This window comes from Lacerta agilis, chromosome 1, assembly GCF_009819535.1.
Source record: "Lacerta agilis isolate rLacAgi1 chromosome 1, rLacAgi1.pri, whole genome shotgun sequence".
Lineage (NCBI taxonomy): Eukaryota > Metazoa > Chordata > Lepidosauria > Squamata > Lacertidae > Lacerta > Lacerta agilis.
This window is the reverse complement of record NC_046312.1, coordinates 125,642,305-125,660,738: the sequence shown is the minus strand read 5'-3', so window position 1 is coordinate 125,660,738 and position 18,434 is coordinate 125,642,305. Positions and strand designations below refer to the sequence as shown.

Below are 18,434 nucleotides of genomic sequence, written 5' to 3'. Positions count from 1 at the left end.
GGTTGCAGCTTCATTAAACCAGAAGGGAGATTACCACTTCTCTGTACAAGGGCTGAAGCTGAGGCTCCAATACTTTGGCCACCCCATGAGAAGAGAAGACTCCCTGGAAAAGACCCTGATTTTGGGAAAGATGGAGGGCACAAGGAGAAGGGGACGACAGAGGACGAGATGGTTGGACGGTTTTCTCGAAGCTACCAACATGAATCTGACCAAACTGCGGGAGGCAGTGGAAGACAGGAGTGCCTGGCGTGCTCCGGTCCACGGGGTTACGAAGAGTCGGACACGACTAAACAAGTACAAGGGCTTAGTACTAATGGTGTTGGTAAACCTGTGGCTTGGCTGTACCGCTTCAGGCTGCAGGTTGTTGTTCACTTGACTGAATTGCTCCACATAAATCCCGTATCGCTAGCACATCTAGTTTTCCATGTTTGGGGGTGAGACAAAGGTTAAACAGAGGACCATTTGGTCCCAATCTGACGCCTGAAGTGGTACAGTCTAGACACTCGGTACCACTCCAGTGAGAACAATGCTGAAATAGGAGGCTGTACCATTTGCCAGCACAGGGGGGAAACTGAACAGCAGCATTCCAACCCCCCAAGTCTTTGCTCTACCAGAGTCCTCCATCCAATAATCTTAAAACAAGTGACCTTTATTCCTCTTCTTTTTTTATTTTGCCTAACCTTCATGGTCCCATGACCAGCCTTGCCAGGAATTCTGCCTATCCTCGTTATATCTTAAGGCTCTATTCACATATTTTGAAGCAACTGCCCCAAACCATCCTCCCCCATTCATAAAGTGTTGGCAATGTGTTGTTTGTAGGTTTCTAGGTAGCAGCACGCCTATCTCTATCAGGGCAGCAGGGGAGATGCCCACGAAAATTCCTGACCAAGAAGGGGTCATTTTAGGTTTGTGGTGCAGGCATTTCCTGTAGAATAGATAAAAACGGTCAAGGAGACTTGTCCCAGTAACGTGATTGTGAGATGTACAAAGAGGGGGGTTAACCTTCTGAAATCCCTCTCCAGGCAGCTTATCAAATTTGTGTTTAAAGCTTTTAAGTCTTCTGTTTTGTGTGTGTGTGTGTGTGTGTTATAATTTGATGATGAATGCTTGCAGTATGTTATCTTGTACAGCTTAATTATTGAAAGGGTAATAGCAACTGAGTGAAAGGCTAGGCATGGACTCTTCCCTTTGAGCTTCTTGCAGCAGAAGCCCATGCAAAAACGCTTTTTACAGATGTGGTTTCTAAATGGAAATCAAGCCTCTTTTACCAGTGACATCTGGAAAGCAGATTGAACGTTACGATGCATCTTAACAAAATAAAGGAGAAATAACAACTTTCCGGCCCTAACCTTCAGCAACAAAAAAATAAAATGATTTTGTTGTCGTTGGTATACTGTGCTTATTTTTGGTCATTTAAGTGGAAGCTAGAGAGACAAGTCCAGCTGACAGCTCTCATGGGTTATAACTGCACATATCAAGGGTAATGATGAGCAGTTCTTTTATTTAAAACAAATCAAATGAACGGAATATAACTGAGCCTCAAGAACTCTGAGGTGCAAAGATTCTGCACTGTAGCTCATACGCTACCTGCCCCCAACAGTGAACTCAGGTGGTGACTGCCAACAGAAATGGAGTCCATGTTGGGCCACTGGGAAACGGGAAGGAGGAACCAAGGAAATGCAGCGTCTTGCAAAAGCACAAAGAAATATATTTCCAAAGTCTAAGGCAGCTTTCCAACAGAGTCTGGACCACATGGCCAGCGGCCATGGAAAGTTGAGTATCAGCTCAAAAATAAAAACGGAAATGGGAGAAGGAATGGGGGTATCCTGCAAGGCACGGCTAGCTGGCTGGCAACTCTTGTCAGGGGAAAGGGCACACTGTATCCCATTAGATCCTGTCCTATCTTCCTGCCTCCCCCCCAAAAAAAATTAACCCACAAAAATCATGATGGTGAGGAGCATAGAGTAGCAGTGTAGGTTAACAATACCCACTCTGCTTGGGTAATACTCTTCCACATATTCAAAGAAGGCATGGAGAGGGAGCAGCACGCCAACACCAACATCCCATCACCGCCAGCGCCATCTCTTCCTGTATTGACCAGGAAGGTCTCATGGGGGATGAACTTGTGCATCTGGCTAAATTCTACTCGTAATCAGAAACGCCCCACAATCACAGCTCCCAACAGCAGGATGGATTGTCCAGTCAAACGTCCAAAGAATCCCAATTCAGACCTCCAGGCCTGAGGCTGCAGCCGACAGTGACATTGGGAGCGGGACTGGTGTGTGTGTGTGTGTGTGAAGCTCTGCTCATCCCTCCGTACGGACACGAAGGGCTAGTGTGTCTTCAGAAAACGGTGTGGCCAAGTAGTTCTACCAGTTATGAATTGAGCAGAGATCATTCACAAAGGAGTGCTCGTTTGGGTGAGCATCCTTGACATGACCCCCACAGCCCTTACAGCGGGCACCCCCAAACTCGGCCCTCCAGATGTTTTGGGACTACAATTCCCATCATCCTTGACCACGGGGCCTGTTAGCTAGGGATGATGGGAGTTGTAGTCCCAAAACATCTGGAGGGCCGAGTTTGGGGGTGCCTGCCTTACAGCATCGGAATGGTTTTCCCCTGCGCTTCCTTCCCTAAGGAATCCTTTTGTTCTGCATGGATTTGTCTCTCACCTTCAATAACGCTTAAGTCCATTTGGTGGATTCTGGGAGGAGGTGGACCACACAGAGTCATACGTTCTTATGATCAAAACAGCTGCAGCAGTCAGTTAATTATATAGGTATATTCACAGGATCCTTACCGGTCCAATCACACCCGAGCACCTCCAATCGCATCCCGATCCCTGCGGGAGACCACCTTTCTGGGTGAACCCTGATGTACTGTGCAGGAACAGGATCAAACCTTCGAACCTCTGGAGTATCATAGTGCATGTTTCCTTCAAAAATCTTGGGAGAGAGAAACAAAAGGTTAAACAAGAGCCTCCTTGGCCACCAGCCACCCAAAACAAATCGCCGGCGCAAGGGGTGCACTGAAAGGAGCCGCTGCATTCTGGGACAGCGACCGCTCTTTCAAGCTCATTTGAACTTTTATGTTTTATTGAGCAACAGCGATGTCTGCTGTAATAAATCAGGACAACCTGCAGAATGCATGCGGTTACAAAACAATCACTGGGAAGAGAAAATGTGAGAATGCTTTAAAAACAACCAGTTAACAGTTCCAACTCTGTTTGCTTTATAAAAAAATAAAATAAAAAACCCTTCTCTGTTAGCTTTAACACTGTACAAAAGCTCTCCATCAAACACAGGCATTTTTAGACCAAAAACAAACAGCCCTGGAGTCTGCGTTATTTACATATCAAGGCTTGGAGCATTGTCAGGTTGATCTGAGGACAGGAGATGGCATGAGAGCAGATTTTTCTTTTTTCTTTTCTTTTTAGCATCTAAATCATGACCATAAAGAAGAAATAGTACAGTTACTTACTATTGCCTCTGAGGTCAAAAAGCAGAGGTTGCAAGCTCTACCAAGGTTGGCTAGAATGATCAAAAACATTTCCTAATCGTGTACGTAAAGGGATGAACAATGGAGCCAAGGTTCCTAGGGAATCTGTAGCATCTCCTTGCAGGGGACAAGGTGAACAACAAACATTTCCTTAAATTGTATCAACCCGTGAAGCTGCTATGCAGGCTATGGGTTTTCAGAACAACGCTGAAACTGAGTTGGGCACACTTTTTGACCCTTGATTCTGTTCAAGGTGCGCAAGGACCCATGTAAGAAACAAAACAGACCCCGGCGACTTAGCTGTGAGAAGAGAGTCACGTGGAAAACACAACAGACAGGGCACAATTGTCTGATATTTGTAGTTAATGGCTGTACACACACACACACACACACACACACACACACACACACACAAACCCCACAGTGTTGTGCCCATATTGAAAAACTCAAAATAAGTTATATTAAAACAACTTTGATCTGGAAGGCATGCATTTGAGAGACAGCCCAGACTGTTGGAACTACATCGGTGTAACTTTGCATAAGGATTAGGCAGTGTCTCTCCTCCTCCTCCTTCCTCCCTCTGATCCCAACCCTACCAGAGGGTTGTGGCCAACTTAGTTTTATACAAGAGAAACGTATGCCGTTGCCAACTATGCAGTCCATCTGACAAAACCACACAGCATGCTTTGGCGCGAAACATGCGTCCTCCTAGCCAGATCCTGATCCCAGATACACTGACTCAAATCTGGTATCGCTCTACTGACATCTTGTGTAAATACGGTTGGCTTATGACTCTTCTGTTTTTAATGGGCCTTTCCCACCACACTTCCACAGCACTCCATCTTCCTTTTGAAGCCATATGTACTAAGTCAAGAAAGAAACCGTCAACAACACAGCTTTGTGTTTCTGTAGGAATCAGATCCCCGGGTCCTCCGGATTAAGGTTATTACAGCGGTGCAAAAGTTCAGATATTTCAAATCCTCTACAGATAAGAACATGGCTCCAGGGGACTTGGGGGGGGGGGTGTAAGGGGTGGAAATGAAGAAGAATCTCTCCAATATCCTCAAGCATTCCCTCACACGTGGTGCCTAAACCATTTCCCCCATTGGACAAGGTGCTACCTAAGAAAGAGCACAGCATGATAACACGGTCAAGGGTCTTAATTTGTGTGAAGACATGGCTGCTCCCCTAGAAATATTTGTCCTTCTGTGCTCACCTAACAGTCCTGTTTCTTTGCGGGCTCCTCACCCGCTACCAGGAATCTTGTATCAAGGAAGTCACTTTTCTCCCTTTACCTCAACGTCACCACGGAAACCAGATGAAGCCAAGGGATGCAATAATACAGCGGTGCCTCGGGTTACAAACGCTTCGGGTTACTAGCTCCGCTAACCTGGAAGTAGTACCTCGGGTTGAGAACTTTGCTCCAGGATGAGAACGGAAATCGCGAAGCGGCAGCGGGAGGACCCATTAGTGAAAGCGCGCCTCAGGTTAAGAACGGACCTCGGGAACAAATTAAGTCCGTAACCCGAGGTACCACTGTACTTCAGATTTCGAAGGTTCCCCATAATAAAGGGGAAACTGTAAATCTGGATGGTTTACAAGTATGGGTAAAATTACTGGACTATCCTAGCTTACTGAACATACTTTGCATACATCTTCAATCAGTATGTGCCATTTTGACACAGTTTACACTTTAATCTTTCCGTTTCCCTGTAAGGAAAAGAAAAAGATTATATCCCTTGCTTGCAGCCTAAGGTGGTGACTTTCTGCTTTGCCTCGTCATCCCCAACACCAGCTGCACTATGAACCTGCATCTGGGCTGTACAAAGAACTGGTCTCAACCAAAAATCCTTTCCAAGAAGTGGGGAACTTTCTTTTCATTGCGCGGTGGCACCATGGAGCACTCCCTTCAGTCCTAAAGCATGGACTGTCTCACCAAAGTGCTGCATGCTCTGGTTATTTCCCGCTTGGATTACTGCAATGCGCTCTATGTGGGGCTACCTTTGAAGGTGACTCGGAAACTACAACTAATCCAGAATGCGGCAGCTAGACTGGTGACTGGGAGCGGCCGCCGAGACCCCATAACACCGGTCCTGAAAGACCTACATTGGCTCCCGGTACGTTTCCGAGCACAATTCAAAGTGTTGGTGCTGATCTTTAAAGGCCTAAATGGCCTCAGCCCAGTATAGCTTAAGGAGCATCTCTACCCCCCCATCGTTCAGCCCGGACACTGAGGTCCAGCTCCGAGGGCCTTCTCACTGCGATAAGTGAAGCTACAGGGAACCAAGGCAGAGGGCCTTCTTGGTAGTGGTGCCCACCCTGTGGAACGCCCTCCCATCAGATGTCAAGGAAATAAACAACTATCTGACTTTTAGAAGACATATGAAGGCAGCCCTGTTTAGGGAAGTTTTTAAATGTTTTATCGCATTATTATTATTATTATTATTATTATTATTATTATTATTATTATTATTATGTTGGGAGCTGCCCAGGGTGGCTGGGAAGGGCCAGCCAGTGGGCAGGGTATTAATAATAATAATAATAATAATAATAATAATAATAATAATAATCCTCTCACTAGGATGTGTCCAACCAACGGTAAACTTCACGATGAAGAAAGAAACAGGAACAAGGAGAGAACAAAACAGCTAAGAAACAGGCGTGCAACCATTTTGTACCCCTCGCGGCATTTCCACTGAAAGGTCCTACCTTGGGCTGCATCGTTTTGGAGTCCTGTATAAACTCCCAGTCCTTCCCGTTCATGCTGTAGCTCACTTTGAACTTCTTCACGAAGGCTCGAGCCTCTGCCACGTTGATGCTGTCCCCACCTCGGGCCCCTTGGATAATCACACCTTTCACATTCTTGGGGACCCCCAGGTCTACCTGCAGCCACTCCTCCCCGGGCTGCGCTTGAGGGATGCGAGGGAACCACCCCGAGCGGCTGCTGACCAGGCGTGCTGCGCTGGGGACCCAGTGATATTCTCTGGTAGAGGAGGCCGAGATCTGGGAGTCCGGGATGAGCCCAGAAAGCATCCCCAGCATGTTGGAACAGGGTGAATCTGTGTCAAAGGAAACAGGGAAGGGGGCAGAATGAAGCAACACACACAAAAAGCAAGTTTTTTGTGTGTGATATAAGCAGAGGAGGAGAAACATCCCACCGCGACTAACTGCTAGGTACCGAAATGTCAAAACACTTAAGCCTGCTATGCTTTGCTTTATAACAGCCATCAGAGCCCGCAGGAGCCCTTCAACAGATCCTCAGGACACCCCTGCTATTACAATCTTCATCCAAATTGCTCTCGCTTGCTAGCTGGCCTTCCCTTCCCAGCCCCCAACCTCCCAAAGTCAGCAGAGAGAGAAAAAGAAATCGCATCCACTAACAGAATCCTGGCTGCTGCTCCGTCCTCTTAAAAAAATAAATATCAGTTAAGGCCATCCGAACGAGAGATAAACTACAACTGGAGACAGTAATATTAAACAGTTCAGCTGACGGCCTGGCTCATAAGGGTTTTTTTTTTTTTTTTAACGTGGCAATAAAATACCACTGGAACCACAACCCCTAATGTAGGGAAGAAGCAGTCCTGAAAACACTCCACCGAGTCTACAATTTGAGTTACGGTTCATGGCCCAGAATTTTCCATACATGAAGGTAACATGTGCATCGAGCTAAGAAGAGATGCTTGGACAACCTTCTCATGTCAGAACGTTCAGGAGTCCCGTCACCATGAATTAATGAATTATATTCTAAGTCGGACAAGGCATCATCACAGATCACCAACAGACAGAATGGGAAGCTGGGTCTTTTCCCTGCGAGTTGTCCCTCTTTCGTTACAAGTCCCCCTCCCTCCGAGGTGCCGCCTGGACAACCAGCCACATGACTGGATGAAACAAAAAGTTACCTAAATAACTTCCACAATCCCCTCTTCTTAATGGCCTCGGTTTAAACATTCCAGTTTAAACTAAGAGGCATCAAGTCCTGAGAAACTGAACATCCACAAATGCATTTAGAATGTTCTATTTCACTCCTTTCAGGAGATCTTTTTGGAGACACGTCTCTCTTCCATTTCATTGTCCAGCACTGCCCTATTTTAGAACACGAGAGCTTTTGTATTTTGCACTGTTTTAATGGTATTTCATTTTTTTTGTTGTCGTTGCGTATTTTGCTGTGCACCGCCTCAGTGTTTTTATATATGGGTAAAGGGACCCCTGACCATTAGGTCCAGTCGTTGATGACTCTGGGGTTGCGGCACTCAGCTTCCGGGTCATTCTCCTCCGCCCCTATGCTCAGGAAAGGACAATTAAAAATGCAAACCTGTGATCCGACAGCCATACAGTTCCAAACGAAGTGCAATTCCGCTGTGCCAAACCTGGGGGCGGATCCTCACAAACCGAGTCAGCACTGGAGCATGGATCTTGTTGAGGACCACTTCTGAGGCATCGGTGTTAGCCTGGAATACCTGGAAAGGAGAGAGCGCAAATATAGTGTCACCCTTTCCCTATTCATCAGAACAAGAAAGCCTGGAATGTGAAAGGAGAAACATGAGAAATAAAGGTAACTGCCTGGATGGTTGCACAAAATGTCAGCGAGGGTAACTGGCTAGGGCGAAGGTTGTCAAAGCTTCAAATAGTCTCTATTTCTATGCCTCTAACAACAACAACCTGACCTGCACATTCAGTGTTTGCCAATGGTTATGTTTAACTCCATGGCATGAACATCTTCGCCTAATCCAGGGGTCAGCAACCGTCCACCGTCCCTCAGACCATGTGGTGGGCCGGAGTGTGTGTGTGTGTGTGTGTATAATAAAAAATGAACGAATTCCTATGCCCCACAAATAACCCAGAGATGGTTTTAAATAAAAGCACACATTCTACTCATGTAAAAACACCAGGCAGGCCCCACAAATAACCCAGAGATGCATTTGAAATAAAAGGAAACATTCTACTCATGTAAAAACACCAGGCAGGCCCCACAAATAACCCAGAGATGCGCTTTAAATAAAAGCACACATTCTACTCATGTAAAAACACCAGGCAGGCCCCACAAATAACCCAGAGATGCGCTTTAAATAAAAGGACACATTCTACTCATGTAAAAACACCAGGCAGGCCCCACAAATAACCCAGAGATGCTCTTTAAATAAAAGCACACATTCTACTCATGTAAAAACACCAGGCAGGCCCCACAAATAACCCAGAGATGCACTTTAAATAAAAGCACCCATTCTACTCATGTAAAAACACCAGGCAGGCCCCACAAATAACCCAGAGATGCATTTTAAATAAAAGGACGCATTCTACTCATGTAAAACCACCAGGCAGGCCCCACAAATAACCCAGAGATGCTCTTTAAATAAAAGGACACATTCTACTCATGTAAAAACACCAGGCAGGCCCCACAAATAACCCAGAGATGCTCTTTAAATAAAAGGACACATTCTACTCATGTAAAAACATGCTGATTTCTGGACCATCTGTGGGCTGGATTGAGAAGGCGATTAGGCCGCATTGGGCCTACAGGCCTTAGTTTGCCTGCCGATGGCCTAATCCTATCTTCTAACTTTTAAAGGAAAAAAAAGAATAGCCCAATATTATTATTTTCATGTCAGTTGGTACCTCACTTCTATCCTATTCTGTTATGACAACAGCTTAAATGCAAACCCAGACAAACCAATTAAATAAAAAAAGAGCTTCTGATTTCAGATGGACAAGCCTGAAACACTTTGGCACAATTCCCAGGAGTGCAAGATGTTCAAAACACTCCTCGGATCTACAGCCCACTTGCCTGAAATAGAGCATACAAGCAACAATTAGCATTATCAGTTGAACTACTGACTTTGCCCACTCGTTCTTCAGCTTCAATATTTACAAAGTGGGCGTAATAATCATAATAATTCTCTTTTGTAAGCACTGCCGATTCAGAACCAGCCCATTAATATATGCCGCCATTGGAATGCATCCGTTTCCTCCGTGTAAGTAGCAGCCTCTCCAAATAAAAGCATGTCAGTCACTTCCCTTCAATGCACACACACACAAGTACAAACACCAGAAATAAAATATTTTATTTTTTTTAAACAAGACCTCTATCTGGTACAAGGCATGTTGCAGTATTATTCAAACAAACGGCTGTCTTACCAGATGGCCTTAATCAATAATTACCATATGGACCATTCTACCACCACCCCTTCTGCTATTTTAATAGCCTGTGTAAGTGTCAGCAAATTTTCTTTTGGGGCTTCATCTTCTACGTTGGGGGGGGGGGGAGAGAGACAAAAGAGATGTTCTAAAAAATTAACTGCTGCTACCATCCTGGGACACATAGGCTACTCCATGCATGCCAGAATTTGAGGCTGAACATGGCTGAACTCTCATCTGTTTCAGAGCAGAGAATCCAAGTTTTTTTTCCCTTTTGTGCGTTTCCGGTAGGTGTAGAAATCTCCACTGACTTTGCTTGTGGCTTCGATGCTGGATTAAGCAGAATTGAATCGGACTAGCACTGAAAAAGCTAAATCACTTAATCTTTAGAGTCTGGGGAATTCAAGAGAAGGCTCCTTTTTTTGAAGATCCAACGGCATTTCCCCCATATTCCAGGGGAACCTGCATCAAAAGGGATAATGCAGATGTTTCCTGGGTTTGTAACAATCAACTTTAATCATCTCGGGGGCAGAAATGGTTTGCCAGAGTCCGTGTATCACAAGTGCAGTGTCCTCTATGTGAACTTGCTCTCTGCAAGGACGCATGGGGCAGCCATTCTCACAGCATCAAGCGTGGGAAGAGAAGCCCAGATGCAAACCACGAAAGATCACAACATGGACGTGGTGTCCTGGTGGGTCTTTCAGCAGAAGGCCATCAGTGGGCCCTCCTAGTCTCAAGATGCTCCTTTATCCTTTTTTTAAAAAAAATATGTATTTTTATTTTTTACTTTTCAAGTTTATACAATTCACTAATTTTACAATCATTTTGACATTTCAAAACTTGGCTTCCTCCCCCCTCTTTCTGCGGCTCCTTAAATTCATTTTTAATATCTTCTGCATATCCAAATTAACTTAATCTGCTCATTTATTCATCTTCTTTAAAACTGCAGGTTAATACAGTAATCCTGCCAATGTTTTTTTATCTGTTTATAATTTATCTGTGAATATTCAATAAACCATTTCCATTCACACTGTGTGTGTGTGTTATCTTAGTTTCTTATTCTTTCAGTAAGTTTCGCCATTTCTGCATATTCCGTAAGTTTTTGCATCCATTCTTCCTTTGCTGGGACTTCGGCTTCTTTGCATTTTGGGGCAAGTAACATTCTAGCTGCTGTAGTAGCATACATGAATAAGTTTCTATACATTTTAGGTAGTTCTGTCCCTATAATTCCCAAAAGAAAAGCTTCTGGGTTGTTTTTTTTTTACAAACATTATTTTAAACATCCTTTTCATTTCATTATATATCATTTCCCAGTCCCAAACTGTTCCTGGGTACTTCTTTATCTCTGCACAACCATGAGGAGCCTCAGAAAGAAAGAAAGCCTTACATTAAGGGAAGGAAGCTTATAGGGCACCCTTCCCTGTAAAGGTTCCTGAGACTTATTTATGAGACGCACCTCTATAGATCTTACCAAGTAAATGGCTGTTAATGCGCAAGGAAGACAGTGGTGAGGATTGACGATGTGCCTCTTATTCAGTAGTCCCTGTTTCTCAATTTGATCCTTTCACATGGTTTTGTATGTTTTGTGGTATTTTATGCACTGTGACTTGCCACTGTAGTTTAGCAATTCTTTATTGCAATTGTTAAGTGTAAGCTGTTTAATTATTATTGTCTGATATTTGATTTTACTGCTCACTATTACATTCTAATAGGTTTTTGAATAAGTCTTTATTTGATATGACTTTTTGTATTGGATCAGATTGTTAATAGAAAAATAGAAACAGAAATACTTTATTGTCACTGTATCACATGTTTACAGTGAGATTAAAGGAGCCCCCCCCCCTTGTTTAAGTGTGTGGTCATTGCTGTCTATTTTGTTCTATTTTTTTCAGCTTGTAAAACGTCTTGTGTATAGAAGGACGGTATACAAATTAAAAGTGAAATGCTCGACTCTCACCACTGCCGAGAATGGCCATCCACAAAAACCGTTATAATGGGAGACACCATTGTTAGAGCATGTTCGGATGAGTTGCTTATTACTCCTATTACATTTTATTATTGCTATTATTGCTACCGCATCCGAAACTTTAAAATACTTAAAAGCCTATAGAGACAACTCAGCAGCAGCGCATCTCTCTCGGATTCTGGCATGCCAGCAAATGGAGACTGTGCTAGGAAGAGCTGAATAAACTCCTTGCTAAATCCACGAGACCTGTTTTCGTCAGTGACAACTGTGCCACAATTGAAACAAGTGTGTGCGGTGGTCGATTCCCATCTTCAGGACAGCCAAAGTCAAGCGATATGTATAGCGAGGAAGCCTTTGCCTGCAAAAAATCTGTGTTGATAATTGGGATCTGGGGTAGGTTTAGAGTTGAACAGAAATGCTAATCCAGAGAGTACGGATCACGCTGGTACCGTTTAGAAACACAGCGTGGTTGATGTGTTTTTAATATCCTACTTTTATCCCGGCAGACCCCTCCTTCCTCCTATCCCTTCGCTTGCTCAGCGGTCGCCGAATACCCTTCCTTCAGCAGGAGGCCTGGAAACATCAGCGTCTGCTGTGAGTGGCCTTCATGTGCGCCAATATCCAAGATTCTGTGTGCCAGGATATATTTCGACACTGAAGCTAAAGCCTGTAGCTTTGTGTCAAACCCACAAAGCTGATCTGCAGCATGTCATCTAAGAACCTAAGACAAGAGGGACCCCCTCCCCAATGCCTGCCCTTATTTCAATTTCCCTCCTAATCCTACTTCTGCTGCTTTCGCAACTTCTGCTGCAAAACCTTCATTCTCTGAAGTGTCTCTGCAATTTATCTTTCCCCCCTTTTCAGCCACCTTCTCCCTTGATTTGTTCCATATGGTGATTACTTCTAATTCTGTCTTGTTTCTTCAGTCTGAACACCAATTTTATTTTTATTTTTTAAGCCTCCTTTGCAGTGTGAAAGTTATAGGGGGGCAATGCTTTGTTTGAAGCAGTGGGTCGCTGCCAATAACTTTAGCAACTCTCACTTCCTCGTTTACACCCTTCTCTTTTTTATGGCTCCACCATCTTTATCAATCCTTTCTGAAACGCTGATAAACAGCCTTTAGGTACAGCCTCTTATTTCAAAGAGGGAAGGGGGCGGGCGAAATAGTGTTAACAACTTTAGCTGCTGCGTCACAACTTCAGGCTACATCCATTCATTAGATTCAGCCAGGTGTCTAATTCCAAACAGATGGGCAGGCCTAAAGACTTCTGAATTCTTCTTAGCCTGGCCTTACCTCCAGAAATTGAAGGATTTAGGTATGCGTAACTTGCAATAAAAATCAAACGGAGCGCTCCGAAACAGACTGAGCCATTTCAAAGGCCGGGGAGCGACCGCTGTTATCCAGGGCTTCACTCTTTCCTGTGCAATAACAGTCCCTGCTACCTGCACAGGCAGAATGATACAGAGTCCAAAGTGAATTACATTGTGGTATTTCTTCTGAGGGCTTTAAATGGTAACAAAATTATCTCTTAAATTCTACAAAGATCCGGTCTCTTTGCTGTTCAGCTTAACAGTGCCTTTCTCATGAACTACTGCCCCAGACATTATCTTGATCACATCCCCTACTGCCCTAAGTCTACTTCCTAAATTCAAGATACAGATTGCTTCAAATATCACTCTCCTTGATTTTTAGCCTCCTCGACAAAGGACACTTCCAGTCCGATGGCTTTCTTCCTTTTTTAAAAAAATTAATTTTTATTAATTCATTTTGTTTAACCAACAAAGAAAAAAAAGGTAACAAAGTATTACAACTGCTATTATATAATATTACTGAATAAAATTTAACATAGTCGTATCTGTGTCTTATTGTTTATATCTTAAGAGAAAACTAAAAGAAAAAAAATTAGAAAAAGGGGGGGGGGAATATTCAGCCAGGCATATAATTAGATAGTCCATACATCCACTTACTTATACATACCTATATATGCCTAGACTCTCTTACCTACATTTACATAACAAACTTAACTTGACAAAACTTTAATTTCACAAATCAGACTTCCTGTCAAATCCCCATGCGTCTACCTCTCTTATTATTGAATGTAGATCAAACAATACTACTTCGTTCAGATATTTTCCAGTACATTCCGCCATATTATATATCCATCATTCCCCAACTCTTTACCCTTCCTTTAGCACTCTTCTTCCAACTGTTGGGCGTTATGGGTTTGGCGTGCCTCAAACTCCTACCTGTGCTGTGTTGCACAAAAGGACTAGACCATGTCCTTTGTCAAATTATTCTCATTCAAGTAGCCCATAAGAAACTAGCTATGAGGGCAGCCAATGTGGGTGCCCAGATTGCAAAATGGCAGCTCTACTATCTCCAATCTAACTCATATTTTCCCTGGTACAAAAAAATACACACGTGAATAACATCTGCCCCTCTGACTGGTTTGAGTATGCCTTCCTGAAGGGAGAGAAATTAATTAAACAACGATGAAGCAAGCTGCCTGTAATTTGGAGTGTTTGGTATCCAGATTTGATCTTACTGCTCAGTGCACACAGGAGATCACAACTGTTTCAAAAGTCTCTTCGGACTTTCCCCCAAAAGCAAAGCACGTTTGAAAAACTCAACTTCCTGGTTTTTCCCTGCGAAATCTCTGCACTTAAATCTATTGCTGAGAGCACACTGCGAGGCAAGCCTCCTCGTTTTTATTGGAACTAAATGCAAACAGGCAGCTTCCCAAGGCATAAAACAGCACCACAATGTATTATTAATGGAAAACATGCAACGCTCAGGGCTTCTAGAAAATAACATTTTCGTTGTCATCTCACAAGCATAAAAAGTTTGAACTTCACACACTCGTCCATGTTTGACATTTTTCATCCCAGCCGTACTCTGCCATTTCAGATCCTTAGCTGCCTCAAAACTATTTTCCACACCCAGTATGCATCAATATAAGGGGGCACAATATGAATTTAGCAACAAGCCACTCTCAAGAGGCGAGTGGCCAGTGGGTCATACCAGAGTAAGAGTCATCATGAGCCGAATGCAACTCTCAAGCAGTTTTAGTTCAAGGCGGCAGATGGAATTGAAAGAAGTCCGTATTGTGGTGAAGGGTCTACTAATCTTGAGCTCTATCAAGCCAAACCCAGTCTCCCCAACCACTTCCTGTGGCCTGGACTACCATGTTTCCCGCTGTCCCAGGAAGCCAGCAAAAACAGGAATACTGGGAGGGCTGCTGTCGGCTTGGCACATCCTGATCGCAGCTTATGCATGCGAGGAAACTGGAGGTACAGAGAATTGCCCTTCCAAGCCTCTTCTCTTTGGGCATATGGTGACCAAGAAAGGAAGGTGTTGAAGCCACAGAACAGGAAAACACCAAGATTGGAGAGGAGGACCAAAAGGAACGTTTTCTGGATGCTGTCTATGGGGTCTGAGTTGTGAAGGTGTGTTGGTGGAGGAGCAGAGTCGTAAACTGTACATAATAAACAACCGACTATTTCGATTTGTAGTTTTCCCAATTTGTAGCTCTTAACCCAAATGAACGGCTTTACCCGCCCCCCTTTCCTTTTTAAACTGCTACTGCCCCCCCAAGACAAACACCTGCCCTTCACCTCGTGCATATACTTAACATTTACTGCTGGTTCTCGCTATCCGGCGGGTCGACGCGTATCGATAGTCAATAAAGATCTGACCTACATAATTAATTTGCTTTAAGACACCAAGGGAGTGTACAGAATGACATGGCCGGATGAAGAGCCTTTATTCCACCACCCCCCATATTCCCCTACATTGGATTTCATGCTCTTCTATGTTAAAATGTCCCACTGTCGGTTTGGAGTGTGTGTGTTTTTAGTTCCAGTGGGTGTGGGGAACCCTGCCAGCTACAGTGTCAGCAGGGAGAGGAAAGCAAAAAAACCAGGTGGGTCGAATGCACATTACATCCAAGAAGCACTTTATGATCCCAAAGACCCTTCCTTCGCCTTATTTATTTTTAGTTCTGGTTTTCTCGTCAAGAGTTTCCAAGGCGGTTAAAAGGGAGAGGGGCTTGTGTTTTCTGGGAGGGGAGCAGAGTTTGGGAGAAAGTTCCCCTGTGTAATTCGTGCGTGCCTGGGCCTGTCTCTCTGGACCACTTGGATTACCTTCTCCCCCCAAGACAAAAAACACTAACAGGATTAGGGGGTTCAGGACTTCAGAGGGAGATGCATGAAGGAGGGATGTCTGTGGAGATTATCTTTCTGCTACAGAGAGACAGGGCTTTGGGTGGAGAGCAGAGAAACTTCAGGCACACGACGACTCAGAAGGAAAGAGGAACAAGGAACTGGCCTGGCTTTCATTATATATGGGTGTAGATCCGACCGCTTAACACTTCAACATGAGCGATGCACTTACATGAGAAACGTCCGTACAGTGGTACCTCGGGTTACATACACTTCAGGATACAGACTCCGCTAACCCAGAAATAACGCTTCAGGTTAAGAACTTTGCTTCAGGATAAGAACAGAAATCGTGCTCTGGCGGCACAGTGGCAGCGGGAGGCCCCTTTAGCTAAAGTGGTGCTTCAGATAAGAACAGTTTCAGGTGAAGAACGGACCTCTGGAATGAATTAAGTACATAACCAGAGGTACCACTGTATACGATAGACCATACAAACTTCCATGCATACAGGCTTCCAGCAGCTGGTCTCCGATTTTACAGGGATTCCTCCTCCACCGGTCTTTAGAACAGGCCAGGGACAGTTCGACGCGTGTCTGAATCAGACCTAATCCACTGACAGTATCTCCCAAACTTGGGTCTCCAGCTGTTTTTGGACTACAGCTCCCATCATCCCTAGCCAGCAGCATCGGTGGTCAGGGATTGTGGGAACTGTAGTCCAAAAGCAGTTGGAGACTCAAGTTTGGGAAATCCCGCATTAGAAGCACAATCCTGCACTTGCAAGCGATTTAAGATCATGCTCCCATGACCAGTCCCACCAAGTGTCTACCCCATTCGCATCTAAAGCAAGGGGTGAAGGAAGCTCCCTGCATTCAGCCGTCTCCAAATTCTTTACTCCTGTCCTGGCTGGAAGAAAGGGGATTGAAGTGACAGCGCAAATCCTTACTCATGTTGGGCACTTCCTGGCTTGAGTAGAGGGGCTGCAATGGTAGCGGCTGTCCTCGAATCCAGTTCTGGGGGTGGGGAGATTAAGAGGGAAGGCGAAAAGAGAGAAGATTTCCTCCTCTTTGTCCCCCATCAGATCCCACTTGCTGCAATGTATTTGTATATGCTTCATGCAGCTCTCAAGGCATGGCACAAATAATTTGAGTAAGGCTTGTCTATTGGCTTGTCTATTCCAAGCAGATTTAAAAAAAAACAAAAAACGAACTTTGCTTGGAGTAGAAGACACCCAAGATGGGCGGACCAGTATTTTTTTGTGGGTGAAAACACTCTCCTCTTCCTGAAGGACCTGAAGATTGTTCAGTGATGCTGATGGCAGAGGTGAGGTTTGGAGAATTCAATCAGTTCAGCTCAGGTGTCAGGTATGCAAATCCTTTTCCACCCCACTCCATCCCTCCTTCTCCCCAAAAGCAGCGCTGCTCTTTATGAAAAACAACATGGCCACCCCCTTCTGCCGAAAGCTCTCGTTAATCTCGCTTCCCCTCCTCTTTATTCAACTTATCCCTAGTCCCTTGCCTTTAGCGCACTGCATCAAGACTGCCAACATCCAGGGAACTGGAAGTCTACTGGCCTTCACAGCTTATAGAAATCCCCAACAACACCAGCTCTTTTCGCCTCCCTTGGTACCAGCGATGACTGAAGGTGGGGGCGGCTCTCTTACTTTCTGGGGAAAATATAATCTTTCTTTTCCAGCTCTGCTTCACGCAGCTCTCCCTGCCTCTTTGGCTCTCCCTGTCTCAATTTCTTTTATGAAGATGTAGATGTTAGTTGACCTGTCAGTAGCACCAGTTAAATTTGGCTCTGAGCCCAACTTACAGATTCAGCAGAGAAGGGACTCACTGCTAGCTACAGAGACACACACGGTACGTATGTCTGTCTCTGTGTGTGTGTGTGCGGCGTGCACACACACACATATACATGCATAAGTAGAATTTGACAGAGTCCTCCTCCATTCTCTTTCCCTGCACTCCATGGCACCAAATCACACTGCGGCAGAATTGACAAATCTATTTGGCATGGCGTAGCTATTTCAATTTGAACCATGCAGAGTGCTGCACTGAGGCACCACAAAAGAAACCCAGCATGGAATCTGTGCATTCAGTTCAGAACTTTTGGGGCTTCCTGAAAGGAGAGGAAAGCACCCTGGAAGAAAGAGAGGGGGGGGAGAGAGGGAGAGAGAGAGAGAGAGAGAGAGAGAGAGAGAGAGAGAGATTGTGCAATCAGCTTCCCCCAGCGAACAACACATTCAGGCCATTTTCACTTAAACCAGCTTCTTCATTCCCTGTACCTGAACATCAAATATGAAACCCACAAAAAGAGCGTTTTGCACTGCCTCTGCTCTGTATCCCGCATTTCATACAAGATTCAACTCCCTCTGGATTGATTTATTTGAAAGAGTTCCTTCTCACCTTTCCACTGTACTCCCAGAACAATTTTAAAATTATAAAATGGGGGCGAGAGAAAGGATTAAACAGTAACAAAAATAATAAAAACAGAGGCAGGTGCAACAAATAAAAGCAATCCAAAGTCAATGGGTTTAGTCACCAGAAGATCATTGACCTGGCAGGTCATACGCTTGCCAGAACAAAAATGTCTTAGACAGAAGTCATACAGAACTAAAGAGGTTTGTTGTTGTTCAGTCGTTCAGAAGTGTCCGACTCTTCGTGACCCCATGGACCA

At 44.5% G+C, this 18,434-nt stretch overlaps 1 protein-coding gene across 3 annotated transcripts in view; it reads right to left on the bottom strand.

Moving 5' to 3' along the window:
- Positions 1 to 18,434, bottom strand: part of NRP2 (neuropilin 2) — a 216,527-nt gene that overhangs the window by 91,242 nt on the left and 106,851 nt on the right. For all 3 annotated transcript variants that reach the window (XM_033170007.1, XM_033170016.1, XM_033169999.1), the window contains exons 8-10: positions 7,811 to 7,955; positions 6,208 to 6,557; positions 2,801 to 2,945 (exon numbers count right to left, since the gene is read on the bottom strand). In XM_033170007.1, coding sequence (XP_033025898.1) covers positions 2,801 to 2,945; positions 6,208 to 6,557; positions 7,811 to 7,955 — 640 coding nt within the window. The remainder of the gene's footprint in view (positions 1 to 2,800; positions 2,946 to 6,207; positions 6,558 to 7,810; positions 7,956 to 18,434) is intronic.